The sequence below is a fragment of the Tachyglossus aculeatus genome, unplaced genomic scaffold, assembly GCF_015852505.1.
Source record: "Tachyglossus aculeatus isolate mTacAcu1 unplaced genomic scaffold, mTacAcu1.pri SUPER_34, whole genome shotgun sequence".
Classification (NCBI taxonomy): domain Eukaryota; kingdom Metazoa; phylum Chordata; class Mammalia; order Monotremata; family Tachyglossidae; genus Tachyglossus; species Tachyglossus aculeatus.
In genome coordinates this window covers 3,100,616-3,120,181 of record NW_024044839.1, presented here as the reverse complement: position 1 = coordinate 3,120,181, position 19,566 = coordinate 3,100,616, and the positions used below count along the sequence as shown (strand labels likewise).

Below are 19,566 nucleotides of genomic sequence, written 5' to 3'. Positions count from 1 at the left end.
CCACTCTTGGGTATTGACCGTCTCTAGATGTTGCCAACTTCTACTTCCCAAGCGCTTCGTACAGTGCTCTGCACACAGTAAGCGCTCAATAAATACGATTGAATGAATGAATGAATGAACGGTGCTTGGCACATAGTAAGTGCTCAACAAGTTATATCTACTCTATTTATTTTACTCTATTTATTTATTTTACTCTATTTATTTTACTCTATTTTACTTGTACATATCTATTCTATTTATTTTATTTTGTTAATACGTTTGGTTTTGTTCTCTGTCTCCCCCTTCTAGACTGTGAGCCCGCTGTTGGGTAGGGACCGTCTCTAGATGTTGCCAACCTGGACTTCCCAAGCGCTTAGTCCGGTGCTCTGCACACAGTAAGCGCTCAATGAATACAACTGATTGATTGACTGATCGACTGTACCGCCCTAGGCGCTTAGTCCAGAGCTCCGATAATGCGTCGGGCTGACGGATCGACTGCGGGTGGGCCCGCCAGCAGCCTTACCTTCCTGACCACGGGGCTCCCGTCGTTGATGAGCTGCGCCAGCATCATGGCCACGTTGTGGTCGATGGTGGTCGAGTGGTCCGTCCTCTCGGCGGAGTTGCCCACGAAGGTGCCCAGGGCGAAGACGGCCGAGCAGCGGACCTGAGTGGCACACGGGACCGCTTACTGCCGGGCCCCCCGACGTGGACGGACCCCCCCCCTTCCCGGCCGGGCCCCCGCGTCCGACCGACTCCAGGGCCGGAGATGTCGGCTGGGGGAGCGGTTGGTAACGACCTCTAGACTGTGACCTTGCCGTGGGTAAGGCATTCATTCATTCATTCATTCAATCGTATTTATTGAGCGCTTACTGCGTCCAGAGCACTGGACTATAGAAGCACAGTCTTCTAGACTGTGAGCCCACTGTTGGCTAGGGACTGTCTCTATATGTTGCCAACTTGGACTTCCCAAGCGCTTAGTACAGTGCTCTGCACACAGTGTAAGTGCTCAATAAATACGATTGATTGATTGATTGATTGATTCATCATTCAATCGTATTTATTGAGCGCTTACTGTGTGCAGAGCACTGGACTATAGAAGCAGTCTTCTAGACTGGGAGCCCACTGTTGAGTAGGGACTGTCTCTATATGTTGCCAACTTGGACTTCCCAAGCGCTTAGTACAGTGCTCTGCACATGGTAAGCGTTCAATAAATATGATTGATTGATTCATTCATTCATTCAATCGTATTTATTGAGCGCTTACTGCGTGCAGAGCACTGGACTATAGAAGTACAGTCTTCTAGACTGTGAGCCCACTGTTGGGTAGGGACTGTCTCTATATGTTGCCAACTTGGACTTCCCAAGCGCTTAGTACAGTGCTCTGCACACAGTAAGCACTCAATAAATACGATTGATTGATTCATTCATTCATTCAATCGTATTTATTGAGCGCTTACTGCGTGCAGAGCACTGGACTATAGAAGCACAGTCTTCTAGACTGTGAGCCCACTGTTGGGTAGGGACCGTCTCTATATGTTGCCAACTTGGACTTCCCAAGCGCTTAGTACAGTGCTCTGCACACAGTAAGCGCTCAATAAATACGATTGATTGATTCATTCATTCATTCATTTATTCAATCGTATTTATTGAGCGCTTACTGTGTGCAGAGCACTAGACTACAGAAGCACAGTCTTCTAGACTGTGAGCCCACTGTTGGGTAGGGACTGTCTCTATATGTTGCCAACTTGGACTTCCCAAGCGCTTAGTACAGAGCTCTGCACACAGTAAGAGCTCAATAAATATGATTGACTGACTAAGCGCTTGGGATGTACAAGTTGGCAACATATAGAGATGGTCCCTACCCAACAATCAATCAATCGCATTTATTGAGCGCTTACTGCGTGCAGAGCACTGGACTACAGAAGCACAGTCTTCTAGACTGTGAGCCCACTGTTGGGTAGGGACCGTCTCTATATGTTGCCAACTTGGACTTCCCAAGCGCTTAGTACAGTGCTCTGCACACAGTAAGCGCTCAATAAATACGATTGATTGATTGATTGATTGATTGACTAAGCGCTTGGGATGTACAAGTTGGCAACATATACAGACGGTCCCTACCCAACAATCAATCAATCAATCGTATTTATTGAGCGCTTACTGTGTGCAGAGCACCGTACTTGGGAAGTCCAAGTTGGCAACAGTGGGCTCAATCTGTCTGTTGTTGTACTGTCCTCTCCAGAGTGCTTAGAACAGTGCTCTGCACACAGAAAGCACGCAGTGAATACGATCGAATGAATGAATGAATAATGATAACTGTGGTATTTGTTAAGCACTTACTATGTGCCAGGCACTGCTCTAAGTTCTAGGATAGAGAAGCAGCGTGGCTCAGTGGAAAGAGCCCGGGCTTTGGAGTCAGAGGTCACGGGTTCAAATCCCGGCTCCGCCAATTGTCAGCTGTGTGACTTTGGGCAAGTCACTTCACCTCTCTGGGCCTCGGTTCCCTCATCTGCAAAACGGGGATGAAGACTGTGAGCCCCCCCGTGGGACAACCTGATCACCTTGTATCTCCCCAGCGCTTAGAACAGTGCTTGGCACATAGTAAGCGCTTAACAAATACCATCATCATCATCATTATTATTATTGTTATTAAATGAGTAGGGTCAGGAGATTGAGAAGACTGTGAGCCCCCCCGTGGAACAACCTGATCACCTTGTATCTCCCCAGCGCTTAGAACAGTGCTTGGCACATAATAAGCGCTTAACAAATACCATCATCATTATTATTATTATTGTTATTAAATGAGTAGGGTGGGGAGATTGAGAATCTACTTGCCACTCTGTCCCTAGTCCATTCTAAGTACAGTAATAATAATAACTGTGGTATCTGTTGAGCGCTTACTATGTGCCGGGCCCTGTATTAAGTGCCGGAGTGGATACAAGCAAATCGGGTTGCACACAGTCCCCGTCCCCCATAATAATAATAATGATGGCATTTATTAAGCACTTACTATGTGCAAAGCACTGTTCTAAGCGCTGGAATAAATAGAGTAATAAATATGTACAAACATATATACATTTTACAGATAAGGGAACCGAGGCCCAGAGACCTGAAGTGACTTGCCCAAAGTCACCCAGCTGACAACTGTCGGAGCCAGGATTTGAACCCACGACTTCTGACTCCAAAGCCCGGGCTCTTTCCACCGAGCCACGCTGCTCCTTGAGGGTCCCGGTCTCAATCCCCATCTTACAGATCATCCCCATTTTAGAGAAGCGGCGTGGCTCCATGGAAAGAAGCCGGGCTTTGGAGTCGGAGGTCACGGGTTCCAATCCCACCTCCGCCAATTGTCGGCTGTGTGACTTTGGGCAAGTCACTTCACCTCTCTGGGCCTCATTTTCTCATCTGGAAAATGGGGATGAAGACTGTGAGCCCCCCCGGCTGTGGGACCACTTGATCACCTTGTATCCCCCCAGCGCTTGGCATGTAGTAAGAGATACAAGAGATACCATCGTTACTACACCGTCAGCGCTGCCGGGGTCCCCCGGGGGAAGGCCCCGCGCCTCACCTCGGGGATGGGGTCGGAGAGGAGGCTGTAGAGCTTCTCGTGGGCGCTGTCCCGCACCCCGCACCAGCGGGCCGAGTCGAAGTTGTGCCAGATGCGGCCGAGGCAGATGGCCACCCACTGGCGCAGAAGCGGGTGCAGGTCGTTCAGCTGCTCCAGGCAGATCGCGATCAGGTTCCCCTGAAGGCAGGCCTCCTACCAAGGACACGGACAGAGCAGCAGGGTGGCTCAGTGGGAAGAGCCCGGGCTTTGGAGCCAGAGGTCACGGGTTCGAATCCCGGCCCCGCCACATCAATCAATCAATCGTATTTATTGAGCGCTTACTGTGTGCAGAGCACTGGACTAAGCGCTTGGGAAGTCCAAGTTGGCAACATCTAGAGGCGGTCCCTACCCAACAGTGGGCTCACAGTCTAGAAGGGGGAGACGGAGAACAAAACCAAACATACTAACAAAATAAAATAAATAGGATAGATATGTACAAGTAAAATAAATAGAGTAATAGATATGTACACACATATATACATATATACAGGTGCTGTGGGGAAGGGAAGGAGGTAAGATGGGGGGGGGATGGAGAGGGGGACGAGGGGGAGAGGAAGGAAGGGGCTCAGTCTGGGAAGGCCTGACATGTCTGCTGTGTGACCTTGGGCAAGTCACTTCACTTCTCCGAGCCTCAGTTCCCTCATCTGGAAAACGGGGATTAAGACTGTGAGCCCCACGGGGGACAACCTGATCACCTTGTATCCCTCCAGCGCTCAGAACAGTGCTTTACACATAGTAAGCGCTTAACAAATGCCATCATTATTATTATTATTATCCCTACTGTCTTCTAGACTGGGAGCCCACTGTTGGGTAGGGACTGTCTCTATACGTTGCCAACTTGTACTTCCCAAGCGCTTAGTACAGTGCTCTGCACACAGTAAGCGCTCAATAAATACAATTGATTGATTGATTGATAAACACAATCCCTGCCCACAAAGAGCTTACAGGCTACAGGCTCTGAAATCTATTCTAAGGCAACTTTCCTCCCAGCACAGAGACAAGGTCAGGGAGTGTCAGGTTGATGGGAAATTAAGAAGCAGCACGGCCTACTGGATAGAACCCGGGCCTGGAAGTAAGAAGGATCTGGGTTCTAATCCCGCCCCTGCCGCTTGCCTGCTGTGTGACCTGGGGCAAGTCACTTCACGTCTCGGTGCCTCAGTGACCTCACCCCGAAAATGGGGATGAAGCCTGTCAGCCCCATGTGGGACAGGAACCGTGCCCAACCTGATTAGCGTGGCTCTACCCCAGCGCTCAGTCCAGTGGCTCGCCCGTAGTGAGAATTTAAATCCCATTAAAAAAAGAACAATCCGCCGTCTCCTTCACTCACCTGTCCAGTATTGTAGCTGTTGACGATCACAGCCAGGATGAAGGCCGTCATGGTCCTGTGTTCAGCCTCGATTGAAAAATTGGGAAAAGGATTAATAAATAATAATGAAGATGATAATATTCCACTTTTCGCTTTACTTGGGGTTAATCCAAAGAGAACCTAGCTACCCCCACAGTCTCAATCTAAGGGGAAGGGTGACCAGGGAGCGAATCCCCCTTGGACAGATGAGGAAACCGAGGCCCAGAGAAGTGAAGTGACTTGCCCAAGGTCCCACAGCAGACAAGTGGCAGAGTCGGGATTAGAACCCAAGTCCTCCTGACACCCAGGCCCCCGGTCTATCCACTAAGCCTCGCTGCTCGTCAATTGCCCATCAAGCAGGCGCTCCCTGAGCCGGGCTTGGGCACTGGGGAGAATGGATAAACTGAGGGACAGGGAACCAGGAACCCAGGAACCACTGACCAAGGGGATTGAGCCTGTTAGTACATAGTTATTACTCTATTTATTTATTTATTTTATTTGCACATATCTATTCTATTTATTTTATTTTGTTAGTATGTTTGGTTTTGTTCTCTGTCTCCCCCTTTTAGACTGTGAGCCCACTGTTGGGTAGGGACTGTCTCTATATGTCGCCAATTTGTACTTCCCAAGCGCTTAGTACAGTGCTCTGCACATAGGAAGCGCTCAATAAATACGATTGATGAAGGGGATAATAATAATAATGATGGCATTTGTTAAGCGCTTACTACGTGCACTGGGGGGGATACAATGTGATCACGTTGTCCCACGTAGGGCTCACAGTCTTAATCCCCATTTTTACAGATGAGGTAACTGAGGCTCAGAGAAGTTAAGTGACTTGCCCAAGGTCACACAGCAAGCTTGTGGTGGAGTTGGGATTCAAACCCACGGCCTCTGACTCCAGAGCTCGGGCTTTTTCCACTGAGCCAGGGATGGAAGATGATTCTCCCCCAGAATGGCAAAATGCCATTTTGGCCACTGAGTCCTGGAGTTCCGATTCCCCATCTGCCTGCGCGATTTTTGCAGCTACCGGAATGGTGAAAAGGAAGGGAGAGACAGACAGGGGAAGGGGGAGAGGGAGAGAGAAAGAGACTGTGTGTTTGAGAGAGAAAAGGAGAGATAGAAAAGGAGGGAGAGAAGGCCCTGTTTCGGCACTGTATGAATGAAACAGGATTTTCCTCTTTGGTGGACCAGAATAAATAAATTTATCAATCAATCAATCAATTGCATTTACTGAGCACTTACTGTGTGCACAGCACTGTACGAAGCACTTGGGAAATACAAGTTGGCAACATCTAGAGACAGTCCCTACCCAACAGTGGGCTCACAGTCTAGAAGGGGGAGACAGAGAACAAAACCAAACGTACTAACAAAATAAAATAAATAGAATAGATATGTACAAGTAAAATAAATAGAGTAATAAATATGTACAAACATATATATATATATATATATATATATATATATATATATATATATATATATACAGGTGCTCTGGGGAAGGGAAGGAGGTAAGATGGGGGTATGGAAGGATGGAAAGGGGGGCGAGGGGGAGAAGAAGGAAGGGGCTCAGTCTGGGAAGGCCTCCTGGAGGAGGTGAGCTCTCAGTAGGGCCTTTAAAATAAATACATTTATTCATTTTACTTGTACATATTCTATTTATTTTATTTTGTTACTATGTTTTGTTCTGTTCTCTGTCTCCGCCTTCTAGACTGTGAGCCCGCTGTCGGGTAGGGACCGTCCCTATATGTTGCCAACTTGGACTTCCCAAGCGCTTAGTCCAGTGCTCTGCACACAGTAAGCGCTCAATAAATACGACTGAATGAATGAGGAACGGTTCGTGAACAAACCTCTTCAGAGGAGCCCTGTCCCAGGAACGCAAAGTGACCCTCACGGGGTGGCGGGGGAGACCATCGGTCCTTACCGGCATATACGGATCGGCCAAGACCGAGAGGAAATATTTGTGGCCGTTGTCCTTCACCAGATCGGCTTGGCATGACTGCAAAAGGAAAAAGAGACCCCCCCGTGTCATAAACCGTGAGCTGTAACCCGAAGGGAATCTCTCCCTGTCGTGTGTGATGTATGAACCGGAGAAGGCACGATGAATATTTTATGCTTTAATCATTTTCTCCCCTCGAACCCAATTTTCGTTGCGGGGAACAGCGAGAGTCGCCGTTTGAGGCCTTGGGGCTGGGTCCCATCTATTCCCACTGCGTAGACCCCAGCGGGCAGCACGGTGCTCTTCACGAGGGAACCACTTTGCAAACACCAGTGTGGCCTAGCGGGTAGAGCCCGGGGCCGGGAGTCAGAAGGTCCTGGGTTCTAATTCCGGCTCCGCCAGTTGTCTGCTGTGGGGCCTTAGGTAACTTCAGTCTGGGCCTCAGTCCCTTCATCTGTAAACTGTGGCATCTGTGGTGATTGTAAGCCTGTGGGACCCTGGTCGTGGACCACGTCCAGCCTGATTAGCTTGTATCTGCCCCAGCGCTCAGTACAGTGCCTGGCACATGGTAAGCGCTTAACACATTCCAAAGGAAAAAAAAAATACCTCTAGACTGTGAGCCCACTCTTAGACTGTGAGCCCACTGTTGGGTAGGGACTGTCTCTATATGTTGCCAATTTGTACTTCCCAAGCGCTTAGTACAGTGCTCTGCACATAGTAAGCGCTCAATAAATACGATTGATGATGATGATGAGCTTGCTGTGGGCAAGGAATGTGTCATATTATACCCTCCCGAGTGCTTAGTTTCCCAGAGGTAGAAGCTGAGGCCCAGAGACGTGGAATGACTTGCCCTAGGTCACACAGCAGACAAGCGGCAGAGCCGGGATTAGAACCCAGGTCCTTCTGAATCCCAGGCCAGGGCTCGAACCACTAGGCCACACTACTTGACACATAATAATAATAATAATAATAATGGCATTTATTAAGATAGCAAGGCCTTTGCAAGTACCGTAATTATTATTATTATTATGCCTTTCTTTTTCAAATGCGCCTGGCTAGAGAGAAAAAGAGGGAGAGACGCAGAGACAAAACATCACAACAGCGAGAATGCGAGGCAGACAGCAGAAAACCGACGGAGAATTAGCCAGATAGCGAGAAAAAAAAGACAGTTTTGAAAGAGCAAACAATCAACTCTGGGCTTCACTCTTCTCCGCAGGACTACGATGGTACAGAACAGAGTGTTTCTCGGCCTCGAGCCCAAGTGCTGGTGAAAACACTCTTCCCTGCAGCTGGCTCCTTAGCCTTTACAAAACCTCTCCTGCTCTATCGGCGCAGCCTTGGAATCGTAGGATGGGAGAATACAGAGCCCCCCGAGGAGCGGCTGATGCCCCTTTGCCAAACACCGTGCGTTTTGGAAAAGCACTCGTGCTAAGGGGGCCTGGATCAATCAGGGTGAGCGGCAGCTGAGAGCCCTCAAAGGTAAATCTATCTCGGGGCTTTGCGTTTGCCAGATCTGGCTTCATGGATGACACATTAAGGTCAGGCGGAAAGGGAAGGGAGGGAGGAGAGAGATGGAGTGAGGGAGAGAGGGAAGGAGAGAAAGAGGAAAATAAGAGAGAAAAGAGGAGGGAAGGGGAGAGGGCGGATGGAGGGAGTGAAGGGAGAAGAGAGGGAAAAGAGAGGGAAGAGGGAACATGCTTTGTTTTGTCTGTCTCCCCCTTCTAGACTGTGAGCCCGCTGTTGGGTAGGGACCGTTTCTATCTGTTGCCAACTTGGACTTCCCAAGTGCTTAGTACAGTGCTCTGCACACAATAAGCGCTCAAAAAATACGACTGAATGAAGGAAGGGGGAGAGATAAAGGAGGGAGGAAGGGAGTGGATGCAAGGAGATGGAATGAAGGAAGAAGAGAGGAGAGCAAGAGAGAAAAAGAGAGGGAGGAGGGAAATGAAGAGAGTGGATGGAGGGGCTGGGGGGTGGGGGGGAGAGGGAGAGAGAGTAACACTTCTATTCCAACAAAAAGCAGAAAAGCCCCCACACGCCGCTTTCAACTCCCGTCGTGGCTCAGATTTTGCTCGGCTCCTTACGGGGAGCGAGGGACTCATACATTTTTCATCAGCAGCGGAGAGCGGGAGGGGGACGGGACTTGGGGAAAACTAATTGTTGAAAGCGGGCAGCTACAGGAATGAAAGATGCAACGGAATATTTCAGAGCGGGAGGCGGCTAAAGAGGCAGTTTGCGGCAGAAGAGACAGCAGGGGGATTGAACGGGTGCCAAGCGAGGAGGCTACAGCGTTATCCCCAAATCCCCCGCCCCGGTCCAATTTCCCTAAGGGCAGATCGTGTTTTTGCTCTTTTATTACTGCAGAGAACCGAGTCTACGGCGTGGCCAAAGAGATGCTACGGGGTGTAAGCAGGACTGGTGGACTGTACCGGACGCTCCCCACCTACCCCAGGTTTAAATGCAAAAATGATCCAGGGCGGAAACGTTCGTTTGCGGAGGGCACGACCCAGGAAAGGTAGGGAAAGCAGAGTGATTCCCATCTTCCAGGTAAACAGCCCGTCCCTGGGAACCGGAGGGACAGGAAGCAGCGTAGCCTAATGGGCAGAGCCCAGGCCCGGAAGCCAGAAGGACCCGGGTTCTCATCCCATCTCTGCCACTTTTCTGGGTGCCTTTGGGCAAAATCACTTTACTTCTCTGGGTGGCAGTGACCTCGCTCGTAAAATAGGGGTTAAAACGTTAAGTCCCATGTGGGACACGGACTGTATCCAACCTGATTATCTTCTATCTACCCTAACGCTTAGTCCAGCGCCTGCCACATAGTAAGTGATCAACGAAAAACAGAAAAAAGACTAAAAGGAATGCCCCAACCCCTCCGTGTACACCTGTTCCTGGATCTCACTTTTCCGCTCAAGAAATTCTCTCTCTCCACTCTAACCTGAGTCCCTTCTGCTGCAGTTCCATGGCTGTGGGGGAGAACGGCAACGCCAGGCTCCTGTCGGGACGCGGGCTGGAATTGGGTCCGACTGTCTTGGACAGAGACCCCCTCCCTGGTTCTGAACGGATGGACTCCCTGGGGTTTAGAGAATCGGAAACCTGTTCTAAAGCACTACTAAAATCACACCTCCTCCAGGAAGTCTTCTGGACAAGCCTACCTCCCCACCCTATAATAATAATAATAACAATAATAATAATGACACTTGTTAAGCGCTTACTATGTGCAGAGCACTGTTCTAAGCACTGGGGGGGGGATGCAAGGTGATCAAGTTGTCCCACACGGGGGCTCACAGTCTTAATCCCCATTTTACAGATGAGGTAATCAATCAATCAATCGTATTTATTGAGCGCTGTGTGCAGAGCACTGTACTAAGCGCTTGACAGTACAGCACTGTACTAAGCGCTTAGTTACTAAGGTAACTGAGGCTCAGAGAAGTGACTTGCGTGGGGCTCACAATCTTAATCCCCATTTTACAGATGAGGTAACTGAGGCTCAGAGAAGTTAAGTGACTTGCATGGGGCTCACAATCTTAATCCCCATTTTACAGATGAGGTAACTCAGGCTCCGAGAAGTTACTTGCCCTATCCCCCCGCTCCGAACTATTATGTCATCTTTGCACAGAAGTCCTCACCCCTTAAGCACCCAACTAATCGCCCTACCTCCTCCTCCTCCCCTCAGCACTTATGTACATCACTAGAAACCCTGTTCCTTCACCTACCTGTATCTTATTTAAGTGCCTGTCTCCTCGGCTGGACTGGAAACCCAACGAGGGCAAGGACTGTATCTATTAAACGTTTAGATCATCATCATCAATCGTATTTATTGAGCGCTTACTATGTGCAGAGCACTGTACTAAGCGCTTGGGAAGTACAAATTCCCAACTATTCAGGTCAGACGCAGTGCATGTCCCACGTGGGGCTCACAGCCTTGACCCCCACTTCCCAGCTGAGGGAACTGAGGCCCAAAGAAGTGAAGTGACTTCATTCATTCATTCAATTGTATTTATTGAGCGCCTACGGTGTGCAGAGCACCGGACTAGGCGCTTGGGAAGTACAAGTCGGCAACATCTAGAGACGGTCCCTACCCAACACAGTCTAGAAGCCCGGAGTCACCCAGCAGACAAGCGGCAGAGCCGGGATGAGAACCCAGGTTCTTCTGACTCTCTAGCCATAAGGCCACGTTGCTTCTCGGGATCTCTTTCCCAAGTCGTGACTGACGGGTCCGATGAGTCACGGCTGCCAACGCTCCTCTACTCGCTCCGGGGCCTTTCTGTCACAGGGGAGAGAGGATGACATGCTAACGGTGCTCGGCACGCCCCGATTATTAGGGTGACGTGGGTCTGATTGTCATGGGAACCGTCAACCGTGACCACCTGTCTCCACAAAGACGAGAGGGAACAACGGTGACGGGGGTGGGTGGGGGGAAACGGGCTCGTCAAACACAATGGGGCTTAACCGCTGGCTAACCAAGCTGGGCGGAGAGGAGGAGGAAGGGGGCTCGAGAGGGAAGGGGGCTCTTCCGCTGGGCGTGACGGACGGGCCTCGCTCCCGACACTCGGGGCAGAGAACTGGCGAGAGGGAACTGACCTAGGCCACCCTCCCTCTCCCCTCCCTGCCGCCCGTGGGCCGGGGCAGGAAAACGACTCTCAGTTTCAACGGGAAACGCTTCCAAATCAGAGAAGCGGCGTGACCTAGTGGAAAGAGTCTGGGCCTGGGGTCGGAGGACCTGGGTTCCAATCCCGCCTCCGGCACTCATCTGCTGTGAAAACTGGGGCAAGTCACTTCACCTCTCTGGGCCTCGGTTTCCTCATCCAAAAAAGGGGAATTAAAATCCCAGTCCCTCCAACATAGACGGTGAGCCCAATGTGCAACGGGGACTCTCCCCTTCCTTCAAACCCTTACTGAAGTCCCACCTCCACCTTCCCTGACTTTTCTTTTCCTCTTGGGCATCCCCTTGACTTGCTCCATTTATTCACCGCCCCCTTCCCCAACCCCACAACACTTATGTCTGTATCTTTTTTCTATTTACATTAAAGTCTGTCTCCCCCTCTAGACCTTCGGCTTGTTGTGGGCAGGGAATGTGTCTGTTTACTGTTCTAGTGTCCTCTCCCAAGCACCTAGTACAGTGCTCTGCATCATCATCATCATCAATCGTATTTATTGAGTGCTTACTGTGTGCAGAGCACTGTACTAAGCGCTTGGGAAGTCCAAGTTGGCAACATCTAGAGACAGTCCCTACCCAACAGTGGGCTCACAGTCTAGAAGGGGGAGACAGAGAACAACACCAGTAAGCGCTCAATAAATACGGTTGATTGAATGACTGTGCCCAAACTGACTGATATTATAACTGACCCAGCTTGCTTTGGGCAGGGGGAATGTCCCTGTTTATTGTTGTATTGTAATAATAATAATGATGATGGCATTTATTAAGCACTTACTATGTGCAAAGCACTGTTCTAAGGGCTGGGGAGGTTACAAGGTGATCGGGGGGCTCACAGTCTTAATCCCCATTTTACAGATGAGGTCACTGAAGCACAGAGAAGTTAAGTGACTTGCCCAAAGTCACACAGCTGACCAGTGGCGAAGCCGGGACTTGAACCCATGACCTCTGACTCCAAAGCCCGGGCTCTTTCCACTGAGCCACGCTGCTTATATTGTACTTTCTACTGTACTTTCCTAAGTGCTCAGTACCGTGCTCTGCACACGGTAAGCGCTCAATAAATAGGACTGATTGAATGAATGAATGAATGAATGCCTGGGACAGATTAAGCACTTAACAAGTACCATAAAAAAAAAAAAATGAAAGAAATCCTCATGGCAGGGGGCTGTCTCCCACATCCACGAGGGACCTGGCTGAGAAGCAGCGTGGCTCAGTGGAAAGAGCCCGGGCTTCGGAGTCAGAGGTCATGGGTTCAAATCCCGGCTCCGCCAACAGTCAGCTGTGCGACTTTGGGCAAGTCGTTTCACTTCTCTGGGCCTCAGTTACCTCATCTGGAAAATGGGGATTAAGACTGTGAGCCCCCCGTGGGACAACTTGATCACCTTGTAACCTCCTCGGCGATTAGAACAGTGCTTTGCACATAGTAAGCTCTTAATAAATGCCTCCATTATTATTAGGAGAAGCATGGCCTTGTAGGAGGCGGTCAGTCGGTGCGACTTAAAGAGAGAAGACGCGGTGACAGACAGGCCGAGCCGAGGGCCAGCCCCGGATACTCACGCTGTCCACGGCGAGGATTTTGGCCCAGATGAAGACCAGCAGGGGCCTGAGCTCTCGAGCCGAGCTCTGCAGCAGTTTCAGCACGTACGGGAAAATCCCAACCGACAGGGCCTGGCGGGGAGGGCGAAAGAGGAGGGGAAACCCATCAGCGCGCTCAGCGGCGGCGGGGGCGGCTCGGTCCCGGCCTACAGAGGCCACGCCGGCCTCGCCACGCACGAGAGATGCGGGGTAAGTCGAGTGGGCGCGCCCGAGATTCCCTGCTCGGCTCGGCTTTCATCCCGCCCCGTCTGCCCAGATGTGGAATTAAATGTCGTGGGAACCCTTCTTTGGCGATGCCCTCCTCGTCTCAACACGTGCAACCGGGATATTCCCGCCCTCCGGTTCCCTTGTCCGGCGGACGCAAACACGCTTGCTCTTCAGAGAGCACTTCTGGGGCGTGGAGCGAGAGGGCTCGGAGGCTGGTTCGTACGGTGGACGAACGAGAAGCCGCCCTGCCTAATGCCTCAAGTAGGGGCCTGAGAGTCAGAAGACCTGAGTTCTAATCCCACCCCTGCCTCATTCCTGCTGGGGCCCGTCACTTCACTTCCTGGGCCTCAGTTCCCTCCTCTGTAAAACAGCGATTGAGACGGTGAGCCCCATGAGGGACAAGGCCCTTGTCCCTCCCCCTTTGCTTGTCAATCGATCAATCAATCGTATTTATTGAGCGCTTACTGTGGGCAGAGCACCGTACTAAGCACTTGGGAAGTACAAGTTGGCAACATATAGAGACGGTCCCTACCCAACAGTGGGCTCACAGTCTAAAAGGGGGAGACAGAGAACAAAACCAAACATACTAACAAAATAAAATAGAATCGATATGTACAAGTAAAATAAATAGAGTAATAAATATGTACAAACCTATATACAGGTGCTGTGGGGAAGGGAAGGAGGTAAGATGGAGGTTACCTCCCCCTTGTCTCCACCCCAGCGCTTACTTAGTACAGTGCATGGCATATAGTAAGCGCTTAACAAATACCACAATTATTAATCCCGGCTCTGCCACATTCCGGCTGGGTGACCCTGGGCAAGTCACTTCACTTCTTGGACTTTAGTTTCTTCTTTGGTAAAATGGGGATTTGATACCTCTTCTCCCTCCCTCCCTCCTTCCTACTCTCCCTCCTCCCGCCGCCAACCCCCGTTTCCTGTGTACTGAGACCCCAAATACCCACCAGGCTCACTGCCCAGGGACCCAAGTCTAAAAACCTCCCCAGGAGGTCGAGGGCTCGCAGTCGATGCACTTGGCTTAGAAGAACCTGAGGAAACAGAGAGGTAAAAAGGGAGGTCAACACCCGGTAGCACGCACGCTTCTTTGCCCGGAGACTGCAGAAACCGCATCTATCGCCTCTATTATACTGCACTCTAAACTCCTTCTAGCTTGTCAGCTCGTTGTGGGCAGGGAATATATCTGCTTATGGAGTCTTCGGGCGCTTAGTACAGTGGTCTGCACACAGCAGATGCTCAATAAACACGACCGACCGATTGATGGAATCCCCCCAGTGCTTCGTCCAGTGCTCTGCACCCAGTAAGCGTTCAATAAATACCACGGATCAACTGATTGAGGTTTCTATTCAATCTCAATCTCTCTCTCTCCTTTCCCTCCTCCCCGCCCCAGGGCTGTTGAAGACCCGCAGTTGTGAGGAGCAGCAGGAGGAGCCAAAATGGTGCCCCAGTGGCTCTTCCAGTCAAATACACAGATTCCGCCGCTCAGGACCGATTTCCCGCCCCCCAACCAAGTTCAGCTGGGCACCCCGATATGGGGTAAAGTGCCAGAGATACTGGGGACCGGGGGAGAAGGTGGCTGTGTCTCTAACTTGTGGGGGATAGTCCCCAGAGCCTTGGACTGTGCTCAACAGACACCATGGTACGGTATGTGTGTGTGCGTGTGATTTCTATTGAGGGGAGAGAACAAGAGACTAAGAAAAATGAAGATAATAATAATAATGATGGCATTTATTAAGCGCTTACTATGTGCAAAGCACTGTTCTAAGCGCTGGGGAGGTTATAAGGTGATCACGTTGTCCCACATGGGGCTCACAGTCTTAATCTCAATTTTACAGATGAGGGAACTGGGGCCCAGAGAAGTGAAGTGGCTTGCCCAAGTCACACAGCTGGCAATTGGCGGAGCCGGGATTTGAACCCGTGACCCCTGACTCCAAAGCCCGGGCTCTTTCCACTGAGCCACGCTGCTTCTCAGCTGCCCCACCCGTCCCCCAGAATGCGGAGAGACCCCATATGGGCCGTTTGAGCCTGGTCGAGACGGGGTCTCGCCCGGAGGAAGAGGAATGGACTAGCTGACCTCCCAATCCTAGGTCTCCAAGGCGATGTTCTCAAGAGGCTTCCCGCCCTGGGAAGGGGGACTCTGTGCTAGTCGCCCCTCCCACCCCACCCCCAAAAGGGTCCCTCGTGACCAGGGCCACCCCGAGACCCTCCCCTACTCGCTGCCCCCTTCCCATCCAGCCAAGTCCTCCGCTCCCGCTGCCCGGACCCTCCGGCGGAGAAAGCAGCAGAATGGCTACCAGGGGGTGTGGTCTGCCCTTCTCAGGCAATCACCCCACCAGGTCAGTAGGACTTGTACTTCCCAAGCGCTTAGTACAGTGCTCTGCACACAGTAAGTGCTCAATACATACGATTGAATGAATGAATGAATGAATTGGGCCTCGCCCAAGGGGCAGTGCAGGCCACCGGCTGACTCCCAGGGAAAGCAGGGGAGAAGGCAGCATGGCTCAGTGGAAAGAGCCCAGGCTTTGGAGCCAGAGGTCATGGGTTCAAATCCTGTCTCCACCAACTGTCAGCTGGGTGACTTTGGGCAGGTCACTTCACTTCTCTGGGCCTCAGTTCCCTCATCTGTAAAATGGGGGTGAAGACTGTGAGACCCCGTGGGACAACCTGATCACCTTGTATCCTCCCCAGCGCTTAGAACAGTGCTTTGCACATAGTAAGCGCCTAATAAATGCCACCATTTATTTATTTATTTATTTAATTTTGTTAGTATGTTTGGTTTTGTTCTCTGTCTCCCCCTTTTAGACTGTGAGCCCACTGTTGGGTAGGGACTGTCTCTATATGTTGCCAATTTGTACTTCCCAAGCGCTTAGTACAGTGCTCTGCACATAGTAAGCGCTCAATAAATACGATTGATTGATTGATTGATTGATAGTAAGCGCTCAATAAATATGATTGATGATGATGATGATCATGATTATTATTATTATTCTCTGGGCCTCAGTTCCCTCATCTGGAAAATAGGGATGAAGGCCGTGAGCCCCCCCGTGGGACCACCTGATCACCTTGTAACCTCCCCAGCGCTTAGAACAGTGCTTTGCACATAGTAAGCGCTTAATAAATGCCATTATTATTATTATTACTATCATAAGGCCCAGAAGCCTGCAGGGCATCTCAAGACAGGCTGCTTATGTGTAGCCGTGCACTGGCAGCTTCCAGTTAATTGGTGGTGGGGAGAGGAGGAGGAGGAGGAGGAGGAGGGAGGGCTGGGGCTTGAATCCAAAGCGGTTGTGCAGTCTAACGCAGTAGGCCCTGGATTGGGATTTAATTGGTCGGGGGGTGCAACTCGGGGCTTTTATCGGGAAGGTCCTTTCAGGAATATACACACACCATCGGCTCCAATTACTCCTGAAGGAGTTCATGTAATTTATTTACCCAGATGCCATCTGGCCTGGGGCAAGGCAATCAGCAGGCAAAACACACACACACTAACGGCAATCAGCAGGCAACACACAGCCAGCAAGGCAAACAACAGGCAACACATACACACACAGAGCAGGGCAATCAACAGGCTTTGAGAAACAGCATGACTTGGAGGTTAGAGCCGAGGCCTTGGGAGTCAGGAGGCCCTGGGTTCTAATCCCGGCTCCATCACTTGTCTGCTGTGTGAACTCGGGCAAGTCACTAGATTTCTCTGGGCTCAATTCCCTCATCTGGAAAATGGGGAGAAAGACTGAGCCCCATGTGGGACAGGGACTGGGTCCAACTTGACAGCCTGAGAGTCAGAAGGCCCTGGGTTCTAATTCCGGCTCCATCACTTGTCTGCTGTGTGAACTTGGGCAAGTCACTTCACTTCTCTGGGCCTCAGTTCCCTCATCTGTAAAATGGGGATTAAGACTGTGAGCCCCAGGTGGGACAACCTGATCACCCTGTATCCCCCCAGCACTTAGAACAGTGCTTTGCACATAATAAGCGCATAATAAATGCCATCATTATTATTATTATCATTACCCCAGCACTTAGTACAGTGCCTGGCACATAGTAAGCACTTAATACCATTAAAAAACCCCCAAAACAACAAGAAGGCAACACACACAGCAAGGTAATCACCAGGTCTCACACACCCCCCACCACACACAGCAAAGCAAAGCTCCCTTTCTCTCTCTCCCTCTGCCCCCACCCATTCCCGTCCCCCTGCTTCCTCCCCTCTTCCAGGAGCCCGCAGCCACACATGGCCATTCCCGCCAGATCCCAGTGGGACCAAGTGGGCCATGGCCTGGCCCAGGGCTGCTCCATCGCTCTCTCTCTCCAATCACTCTCCCTCTTCCTTCCTTCTTCCCTCCCTACCTGCCTCCCTTACTCTCCCTCCCTCTCTTCTTCCCTCACTCTACCTCTTCCTATCTCCCTCCCCCACTCTCTCCTTCCCTCACTCTCCTTCTTCCTTCCTCCTTCCCTCACTCTTCCTCTCCCTTCCTCTCTTCTTCCCTCACTCTACCTCTTCCTATCTCCCTCCCCCACGCTCTCCTTCCCTCACTCTCCCTCTTCCTTCCTCCTTCCCTCACTCTCCCTCTCCCTTCCTCCTTCCCTCACTCTCCCTCTCCCTTCCTCTCCTTCCCTCACTCTACCTTTTATCTCCCTCCCCGACTCTCCCTCTTCCTTCCTCCCTCCCTCACTCTCTGCCTCCCTTACTCTCCTTCTCCCTTCTTCCCTCCCTTCCTCTCTCCTTCCCTCCCTCTCTCTCCCTCTTCGCTCCTTCCTCTCTTTCTCTTTCCCTCTCTTCTTCCCTCCCTCTCTCTTTTTCCCTCTCTTCCTCCCTTCTCTCTTTCCCTCCCTCTCTCACACTTTCCCTCCCTCACTCTCCCTCTTCCTATCTTCTTCACTCTCTCCCCCTCCCTCTCACTTTCCCTCCTTCCCTCTCCCTCTTCCCCTCCCTCACTCTTACCTCTTCCTCCTTCCCTCACTCTCTCCCTTCCATGCTCCCTCACTCTCCACCTCCCTCCCTCTCCATTCCCTCCTTCACTCTCCCTCTTCCTATCTTCCTCACTCTCTCCCCATCCCTCTCCCTCTTTCCCTCCTTCCATCACTCTCTCCCCCCCTCCCTCTCGCTCTCTCTCTCTTTCCCTTCCTTCCTCTCTCCCTCTCCCTTCCTTCCTACTTCCCTCAACCTCTCCCTTCCTTCCTCCCTCACTCTCTTCCTCCCTCTGTCTCCCTCCCTCGGTACCCCGGGCGCCCCCCACTCCCTCCTTCCCTCCCTCCCTCCCTCCCCGGATCAGGGTCCGTGGGTCCCTCCGGTCACCTGCAGCACAATGGGGAGCTGTTCGGGCGGGTTCCGGTTCTCCACGCCCATCGTGAGCCACACCTGGAAAGCCGTCAACTGCTCGGCGAAGAACGGGCTGTGCTGTGGAGAGACGGGGCCCACGCTCCAGTCCGGGAAACGGAGCCCCCGGGGCCGGGCGGGATGTCCTCTTTCTAATTCCTCTCGGCCCCTGATCGGGGCAACACACTAGGCTGGAAGCTCCTGGAGGGCAGGGATCACGTCCACTAAACGCCACTAGATCCTCCTTTAGGTGGTTAGTCCCGTGCCATAACAACTGTTATACTGTCCTCTCCCAACCACTTAGTCCAGTGGCCTGCACGCGGTAAGCGCTCACTAAATACAAATTATTGACTGACAATACACTGTCAACTCTTTGAGGGCGGGGACCGTGTCCACTCACTCTACTGAACTCTCTGCACACTGTAGACTGTCAGCTTCTTGAGTGAGGAGCAGTTTGGCCTAGTGGCTAGAGCCACTAGGAAGTCAGAAGGTCATGGGTTCTAATCCTGGCCCCGCCACACGTCTGCTGCGGGACCTTGGGCAAGTCACTTCTCTGGGCCTCAGTTACCTCATCGGTAAAATGGGGATTAAGAATGTGAGCCCTAGGTGGGAGAGGGACTGTGTCCAATCAATCAATCAATCGTATTTATTGAGCGCTTACTGCGTGCAGAGTACTGTACTAAGCGCTTGGGAAGTACAAGTGACCTTATATCTACCCCAGCACTTAGAACACTGCTTGGCACGTAGTGAGCGCTTAGCAAGTACCATAATAATTATGATTATTATTTATTATTATTACTCATCTACCAACTTTACTGTATTAGACAAGGGGTGTTCCGGGGCTGCCTCACAGCCTAGAAGCTGACGTGACTGGGCCCCCTAAGAATTCCTTATAGTCAATGATGAATGAAATCCTCTGG

The 19,566-nt window shown here is 51.2% G+C and overlaps 1 protein-coding gene across 3 annotated transcripts in view; it reads right to left on the bottom strand.

Annotated features, from left to right (window-relative positions):
• The window catches only part of RPTOR (regulatory associated protein of MTOR complex 1), a 241,393-nt gene that overhangs the window by 84,200 nt on the left and 137,627 nt on the right, over positions 1-19,566 (bottom strand). For all 3 annotated transcript variants that reach the window (XM_038741988.1, XM_038741989.1, XM_038741990.1), the window contains exons 11-17: positions 18,626-18,727; positions 14,280-14,363; positions 13,072-13,182; positions 6,846-6,920; positions 4,907-4,972; positions 3,541-3,732; positions 503-643 (exon numbers count right to left, since the gene is read on the bottom strand). In XM_038741988.1, the coding sequence (XP_038597916.1) occupies positions 503-643; positions 3,541-3,732; positions 4,907-4,972; positions 6,846-6,920; positions 13,072-13,182; positions 14,280-14,363; positions 18,626-18,727 (771 nt within the window). The remainder of the gene's footprint in view (positions 1-502; positions 644-3,540; positions 3,733-4,906; positions 4,973-6,845; positions 6,921-13,071; positions 13,183-14,279; positions 14,364-18,625; positions 18,728-19,566) is intronic.